The sequence below is a fragment of the Asterias amurensis genome, chromosome 4 (assembly GCF_032118995.1).
Source record: "Asterias amurensis chromosome 4, ASM3211899v1".
In the NCBI taxonomy this organism is placed as follows: domain Eukaryota; kingdom Metazoa; phylum Echinodermata; class Asteroidea; order Forcipulatida; family Asteriidae; genus Asterias; species Asterias amurensis.
Window position 1 is genome coordinate 2,727,519 of NC_092651.1, and position 9,280 is coordinate 2,736,798.

A 9,280-nucleotide genomic window follows, 5' to 3' on the forward strand; every position below is an offset into this window, starting at 1 on the left:
CCTTGTCACACGAAGTTGTGTGCATTTAGATGGTTGATTTCGAGACCTCAAGTTCTAAACCTGAGGTCTCGAAATCAACTTTGTGGAAAATTACTTCTTTCTCGAAAACTATGGCACTTCAGAGGGAGCTGTTTCTCACAGTGTTTTATACCATCAACCTCTCCCAATTACTCGTCACCAAGAAAGGTTTTATGCCAATAATTATTTTGAGTAATTACCAATAGTGTCCACTGCCTTTAATTTCAATTTGCAGTATATATTTTGCAGCATTTATGCTTGAAACATGTACTAAAAATTGAAAATAAATATGTTTTAAATCTCGTTAAATTTAATTATCTCCTTAAATCATTTTCAAATGTTGGTACCTCGTTCCTTTAACCAAAGTGCTCTGGGCTGCCGGTCTATACTGTTTAAAGGCACTGATATGAACATGTTTGGTATTTACCCAGAATATATTTTAGTGTAAACTTACTTTGTACCAAGCCATGGAGGTATTAATGTCTATGGAGATAAAATGAAGATAAAATGTATAGTGTTAAAACATTGTGAGAAAAACTCCTTCTGAAGTAAAATAGTTTTTAAAAAAGAGATAATTTTTCCATTAAAATATTTGAATCTGAGTAAGACTTCAGGCCTGAAGCCTTTTTTCAGGCATCTGAAAAGCACATAAATTTGTGCATCCAGGATCGCTTTTTTGACATAATTATTTTGCAACTTTGATGAAAAGCTGAGCCCAAAGTTTCACAGAATTGTTAGTTTATGTTGGGATACACCAATTGAGAATGATGGTCTTTGACAATTACCAAACATGTCTAGAGTCTTTAAGCAAATTACCATATATTTATGATTACTACATAACTCTGTGTGTAGGATTTCAGTACAGTTTAAGAGCAACACAGACAGGTAACAATGATAACTTGCAAACTGAAAGTTGATATAAAGTTCAATAGTCACCATACAATACACCTACACAGACAGACACCAATGGTACATGGAGCTTCCTGTACACTTGCAGTACATACAGACAACAATAGTAGCTATACATATATTCAAGTTCACTATTCACTACTAGGGTCAGTGGTTTCTCTGTATGCTGTGCCCTGTGGTAGCTGCAAAGTCAGCTAACTTAAGGGTGTGTGACGTACATGTACATGAACCTGCTGCATGACTCTAGGAGGAAGTAAACGCTTCATTTCCAGCGCCATTTTGGGAGGGACAAGCTCTGGTGTTACATGCTGCTGCAAAAAATTGTTCAAAATTCAGCAAGAAAACTTGACTTCATTTTGTGTTTATTCAATTTGGACAGTACTTCAGACATATTTACTAAGGAGAGTTGAGGTGAGTACAGATTACAAATGAATAATTTTGTTCAAGTCTCTTAGCTTGAGATAGGCCTACACCTACATGTAATTTGTATTGTGCAGTATGTACACACTTCCATAAGTGTTTAACTTTGTAATAGAATATGATACATTGTTAGTCAAGACTTTGCAAGGGTTTTTTGTACACAATAACTCAATATCGGTTTTTTTCTATACAAGTCTCAACATTCATTTAAAGTTAATTTAAGAAAAAAGTATTGGGTATGTATGATGTGTGATCAGCATTTAATTAGGCATTAATTACAGGATTCTCATCACTCTGTGCTGGGATGCTCAGTGGGCTAGTAGTTTAGTTATCAGCTCTAGGATGCTGTGGGTCATGGGTTTGAATCCAACCTGAGTAGGTTGCTTGTAATTTGTTTCTGCATCACTCCGGGGAAAGCACTGAGTAAACACCAATTCAGGGGCGCACCGGGCGAGCAGTTGCCAAGGTGTACATGAGCCTAGTTTTGTGTACAAAGACAAGATGAAATCATGTTTCTTTTCACTCTTTATGGAAATTAAATGTTTTCCTCAACGACTATCACAATTTCCTTAACAGGACACCATGATATACCATTGTAGATCACTGACCACAAATATTTGCAACTAAATAGAAACCGAATCATCTTGAAAACGGTGCATGTCTTAGGTTATTTAAGGGGAAAAGACGCGGAAACTGTAAAAAAAGTCACTAAAATGAGATTTGGTCAGAAGATCAGTATTTTCCTCTGTGCTTAATTTTAAACAAAAGTATCAAGAATGTAGAAATCGCAAATATTGTCGAAGAAGACATTAAATTTCCATATTAGAGAAAAGGGAAACGATTTTCTCGTGTCTTTGTGCACAAAATTAGGCACAAGTACACCAAAGCAGTGGCGCGCGCTGCCCAGCACTTGTGCGCCTTAATTGGTGTATACACTGCTTATCACAAATTGGTGAATGGTGAAGTACTTTTTTTTAGAAATTCAAACTGCTGAGTACAAGTGTGTTATTTGTTTTGATGCCGTTATCATCTATAAGTTTAAAGACGTGTACTGAAATGGTCTTGGTCAGCTGAATGCTTAATCTTATTTAAAAGTATTTTTTTGCTCCTTTCTACCTTTTTCAGATAAAATGGCTTCTTCAAACCCGCTAAAGGTTTCAGCTATTGAGAAAATTGTCCAGAATCATCTGGAGTGTGGTATTTGTTTTGATCCATACAAGGACCCTAAAATACTTGACTGTCTACACAGCTTCTGTAAAATCTGTTTGCAGAATTACCAGTCTACCAACTTCAAAGATGCTACGATGCTTATTTGTCCTCTGTGTCGAAAAAAGACACAACTTCATCAGAAAGATGTTCAAGCTCTCAAGACTAACTTCAACATAACTGGTCTTGCAGATCAACTGAAGCTGGTCAGCTTATCTGAAGACAACCAGTGGGTTTGTAAACTATGTAAGGACAAAAATGAGGCAACTCATTTCTGTTTTGACTGCCCGGCGATCTTTTGTGCAAACTGCTACAAAGTGCACCAGAAAAGCCACACAGTAATCACTTTGAAAGACATAAGTGATGGGAAGATTGCAAGCAAAGACAGAAAACCAAAACGCCGTCCAGAATGCCAAACTCATGAAGGTGAAGTGATGTGGTTCTACTGTTCAACATGTGATGTGATGATTTGCCAAGCTTGTACTGTCATAGATCACTGTAAACCACAACATGAGTATATTGACTGCAACCAAGCCTCATCCACATACAAACAGTCATTGGCTCAACTCTTTACTCCCCTTGAAGAAACCATGAAGAAGCTTGAACAATCTCAAGCAACTGCCTCAACAATGAAAGACAACCTAAACATTGCAGTTAAGAGAACCATGGTAGACTTGAAGAACAGAGCTGATGAGATCAGGGCTGAGGTAACAGCTCAAGAAAGTCGCATCATGGATGAAATACAAACCATCCTTAAAGATCGGAACAAGAAATTGGAGGAATTTGAGCAAGCAGTGAGTGTACACTTGCAGCAAATACAGCAATCATTGCAGAGCGCCAAAGATGTCAGCAAGAATTCATTAGCTCCTGACTTCCTTGCAGTCTATTCTACTATCAGTCAGGACTTGAAGGAACTTAGAGATCAAAATCAACCCAAAATAGAACTGACCCTTTCCCATCTGAGATTCACTCCAGGGGTTTGTGACATCTCCCTGGGTAATCTGATTACAAAGGAGCCAAGGTGGGAGCTTTGTTTTAAGTATGATGAAGGAATCAGTATTGCTGTTGATACTGATGCCTCCTTACCTGAGGATGAGATAGCAGTGGCAGACTACGGGAATAGCAGAGTGGGAATCTACAACACTACAGGACACCAGAAGAAAACTATCAACCTACCACATGGTAAGTCTTTTACAATTTAAGTCTCTAGTAATGCTGTAACTAATGCTGCAGTTGAGTAGTTGTCAGTCGAACAGTATTTCATGAAATTAAGTCATTACTCTCCAAAACTGAAACCAAATCTGAGAAAGTTTAATCAAACTTATCAATTCAAGTCAATCATTAAAACCCTGCAGTGAGGGACCTGTTTGTTTGCAAGGCCCCTTTGGTCATTGTCATGCTGACATTTGTCCCACACATAGGTTTTAATTGTTTGTTTTTTATTTTGTATTCAAACAATTGTAATATCTCAGGAAATTTGTTCACTCCTCCAGGTGTTGCCTTGGTTAATTTATTTTGTTACAAGTCGGGATCATAATTGAGATTGATAAAATGACCTTGCAGGCTCTAGTGCTGTTGTTATACGTACATACTTTCTACATGATCCCTGAATCCACTCTATCTACTGTCATTCTGAATATTTACATTCTTCTGTTCAACACCATCAACAAAGAAGTTTCGATTTCTAATATAAATGAATGAATAAATATCAACAGTTAACATAGTTAATGCAATTTTACAAAAGACTGAAAATAAGAGTTAACGAGACTATCTTCAAAATCAGAGTTCTCTTGATAGTAGTCACCTTGCTAGTATGAACTGATCATAGAGTTATATATAAGAACTAGAGCGCGCATTGGCCTATATACGCGCCCCGGTATGCGAGCAGGCAGCCATTTTCTAAGTTGACAAAACAGCTATCTCACAGCATATGTTTGTGCAGCCATTTTGTAAGTTGAACAAACAGCATCGCGTGAGCGTTCAATAAAAAAAACCTCAAACGTGTATTTCATATTCAACGCGCTTGCAGAATGACGCGCTTGTCATCTTGCGGTCCCGTGGCGTTTGTGCACGAAGCATCACTCGTGCCCCCTCTAGTTCTTATATATAACTCTATGGAACAGATTCATGTTTATTGTCCTACTGTATTTCAAAATTGCACGTAGGTGCTTTGTGAGTTATTAGCAAAGTAATACTGACTTTTCTAATATAGGACAAAATTTAATAAGCAAACATCTCTTTTGCATTTTTCACAATCATAAAATTAAACAGATTGAAAGTAATTTGCGAATTAATTATCATTGTATTGAGTCCTATCCATTTGTTCATTTGTTTTACAGGTCCAAGGGCTGTTGCTGCATTCAAGAATCAGTTAGTGATTGTAGATCAGACCAACTCTGTCAAGATGTACAATAGGAACGGCAACAAGATGTTTGAATTCCACACAGTGCCTCATAGTGAAGTGTGCAAGACATCAGTAAACCTCTTCAGTGTAGCAGTCATGAAGGATACAATCATGGTCGGGGATTTGATGAGGTCAGTTATAACTAAACACAGATCCAGTGATGGTTCACTCATTAGCACGGTTTCAGTTCAGACACCACCTTGGTACTTGGCCATTGACAGCAAGGACAGAGTTGTAGTCAGTGGTGGGAGCAGACATCAAGTAGACATTGTTGGACTTACTGGTACTACACTGTTCAGCATCAATCCCAATTTCAATAGTCGACAAGTTAGATACTGCACAGGTGTATGCTGTGACAGCTCAGCTATCTACATTGCAGTGGACAATGGGGATTGCAACACTGGTCATATTCATCAGTATGACACTCAGGGTAGATTTCTCAACTGTATTGCTCGGGGTCTGTACAACCCATTCGGAATCTCATTGACATCAGATGGTCAGCAGCTTGCAGTGGCTGACAACAAATCAATGAAGATTTATAAAAAGGTGTGATGTTATCTGGTTATGATGATACTGGTAAGAGAAACAAATGCTACAAGTACAACATGTACATTGACATGTAATGACCACAGAGTGTCCATACAGCTAAATAAAAATCAATCAAAAATTCAAAAAGATGTGTGTTATTCATTCTTTAATCAAACAAACATCTTATCAGTTTAAACTTGAAACTCACAATTAGTTCAATTGATCAATAATATCAGTGAGGCATCCACACAATTATTTTATTTTGAAAGTGGACTCTGAAACACCTTCAAATATTTGGACATGTGAATGGACATGCAGACTTTCACTGAAAATAGTTTGAGTTGATTCATTTGATGTTTTTACAGTTTATTTTTTTTCTAAATCACCCTCGGATTCTTCCATGAGAAATGTTACCAGCCTACGCCCTCTGCCGTTTTTTTAATGAAATTTGAGAGTAGTTCAACACTTTCCAGTATAAGCCGGCATGTCCATTCAAACATTTACTGGTGGTTTGGCAACCACTTGGAAAAAGTGTTAATGTAACGGTAGAAAAGTGCTCCCTTTATTGTTGTTCCTGTCCCATTCAAGATTGACCATGTATACTTTAATGACTTGTAATCAGAAAATAACATCTCTGCTAGTTGAGTAGATTTGGTTTTCATACTATCAAGGTTGATTTGTAAAAGAACAACTGTTTTACCTTGTTACTCTTTATCTTTCTCTACTGTTGAACCATTTTTAGCTTCAGGATTTTGTATGATTGCGATTTTATGTAAAATGCCAACAAATTGTCACATGCAGGGACCATACAATTGTGATGGTAGAAATTGTCTGTTCAAGATTGACAAAGTCTACTTCATTGATTTGTAACGAGAAATATAACATGCTGTGCTAGTTGAACAGAATTCATTTAATTTTGCAAAGGAACAATGGTTTACCTTGTTTATTGTTTATGTTCTTATGATGCTGTATGGCCTAATTGTATTGTATTGCAAATGTAATACATTTGTAGTATTTGTTGTTGTATAGTAAGCAAACAAGGAGCATTAAAAGGTCAACTCTGGTACCAATTTTGAAACAATTACCAGAAAGACTTTGCAACAGACATCAACTGGAAACACATTTGGAATTGTTTCTAACCTGTTGCTAGTCGGCTCTTTGGTAATTTATGACTAGACAGATATATTTAGTTCATCAAACTTAACTTGATTGTAGCTCTGATATACAAAGTTTGAAATCCAACTTACTGACACTACAATCTGAGAATGAGTAAATACGGAGTTCCCCCAACTTCCCTGGTAAGCTGGATGGCTTTATACTAAGCACTCTAAATACTCCTGGATGACCCTGAATGTGGGTCAGATTGATCCAAACATGGGTCAGGTCTAATTGGATCTAGAGTCAGGGTCAGTTCTGAGTCAGATGTTCTTAGAGTACAGGGCAACTATGAAGTAGGTTTGCTCTTGTAGACACAATTAATAGTCTGATCATGGTGTGGAAAAAGTAGATCTAGAAATATTTGACTCTGAATCAATAAACACCATTGATCACAGAATTGATCAAAGTTTCTGATGACATAACTTCTTAATGGTCTATGTAGATTGTTGTATTTCTATATCTTCATTTGACAATTGAACTTGTTATTATAAATGATTCTTCCAATTGACTGTGATTGCTTTGATGTTAAGAAACAAGTGTACATTATGATCAAGTCATATAAATATAAACATTTGTTTGGTATTAACCAATGAAGGAAGTAAGTCTATTTTCTATAATCAAGATTTGTTTTCTGTAGTTAGTAAAAAGAAGTTTGGACTGATGTGTTAAACTTTCTGAATTTGGTTTGATGTTAAGGAACATGTGTAAAGTGATTTAAAGATAAATATACTGTTTTTCCTGTTTGACATTTATTGGGAGTGAATTTTACTGGACTAAGATTGTTTATCTGTAGTTAGTTCTAAAACAGTAGTTTAGTTAATGTTTCAAATTAAGTTTGATCTGTGTTTAAATGTTTTTATGTGCTGGACACTATTGGTAATTACTAAAAATGTAGATTGTTGTATTCCTATATCTTCATTTGACAACTGAACTTAACCGCCGAGCGGTTATGAGCACCGAATTCAGACTCTGGTGTTTCTGATCAGCAGAGTGTGGTTTTGTAAAAGAACCCAGTGCACTTATCAAAAAGAGAAGGGGTTCCCCCCAGTGTTCCTGGTTGTGGCTGCTGTATGCGCTGTAGCACCTTGTAAACCCTTATAAGGTGCTACATAATTGGGTCTCAGATTCATCACTGCAATAACCTATCTTTCCGAAAGTTTGTATAAACTCAGTGCCTTGGATATTATTATTATTATTAATGATTCTTCCAATTAACTATAATTGCTTTGATCTTAAGAAACATGTGTACATTATGATCAAGTCATATAAATACAAATACTACATACATCATACATGTATATGAGTTTGGTATTAACCTATGAAAGGAGTTTACTTTAGTTTCATTGTATAATCAAGATAGTTTTCTGTAGTTAATAGTGGAAGCAATTTTATTACTTCCAAGTTCCAACTATCTTGATTTGCTTTTATGTTAATTGCACTGGACACTTTTAGCAATTACTCAAACAAATTGTTGGCTTAAAAACTTACTTGGTAACGAGCAATGGAGCAATGGAGAGCTGTTGATTGTACAAAACCTTGTGGGTAACAGATCCCTCTAAAGTAAACATAGTTTTAGAGAAAGAGGTATTTTTTCTCTCTAAAATACTGAACTACTTCAGGTCTAAAGCCTTTTTTACGCATCTGAAAGTATGCAAAGTGTTGCAACAAGGGTGAATTTTCTTTCTTTATTCTCTTGCAAATTCGATGACCAGTTGAACCCAAATTTCCACAGGTCTGTTATGTTATGCATGTGTTGGGATACACCAAGTGAGAATACTGGTCTTTAACATTTTACAAAACGTGTCCAGTGCCTTTAAGGAACAGGTGTACATTATGATCAAGTCATATAAATACAAACACTTTATACATCATTTATAGGAGTTTGGTATTTACCTAAAATAGAGGAGTTTGCTTTAGTTTCATTGTATAATCAAGATTGTTTTCTGTAGAAGTGTCTTGGCCAAGTGGTTAAGAGCAAATAATTAAAACTCTGGTGTTTCTGATTAGCAGAGTGTGGGTTCGAAATCCCCAGTCGTGACACTTGTGCCCTTAAGCAAGACACTTAACCATTGCTTCATTCTTTGGATGGGACGTAAAGCCATTGATCCCATGTGTTGTGTTATGCATGTAAAAGAACCCAGTGTACTTATCAAAAAGAGAAGGGGTTCACCTCGGTGTTCGTGGCTGTGGCTGCATTATGCACCGTAGCACCTTGTAAACCCTTTAAGGTGCTACATAATTTGGTCTCAGAACTCATAACTTTCAGTATTGAAAAGTTTGCATTTAACTTTAGTTTCATTGTAAACTGCTCACAAAAAGTAAGGAAACATTTTTCAATCCAGTATATTTGTTAATATTTAATACTCGTTTTGTATATGATATATATCAATGCAAAGCGGAACTCTTCCTCTTTAAAATGATACCACATTTGCAATGATTACATGTTGCTGGACTTGGCTACACGAATAACAATGAGCAAAGTCACAAATCAAATGTGCCAAAAATACCGTTGTCTGTGAATGGTCAATAGGTAATGCTCAATAATCAAGCTTTTCAGAACCATGAATGGTTTACACAATGATTTGCACCAGTGAGCTCACCAGACACAAATTAACCCTAACCTCTTGAAAAACACCT

At 36.3% G+C, this 9,280-nt stretch overlaps 1 protein-coding gene across 1 annotated transcript; it reads left to right on the forward strand.

The window, feature by feature from the left end:
• The first annotated feature begins 776 nt into the window (after positions 1–776).
• LOC139936168 (E3 ubiquitin-protein ligase TRIM33-like) lies at positions 777–9,024 on the forward strand. The gene is made up of 3 exons (XM_071930924.1): positions 777–1,338; positions 2,473–3,735; positions 4,893–9,024. Exons 2-3 carry the CDS (start codon positions 2,478–2,480, stop codon positions 5,507–5,509), a joined length of 1,875 nt encoding a protein of 624 aa, XP_071787025.1. The 5' UTR covers positions 777–1,338; positions 2,473–2,477; the 3' UTR covers positions 5,510–9,024.
• Positions 9,025–9,280: the final 256 nt, after the last annotated feature.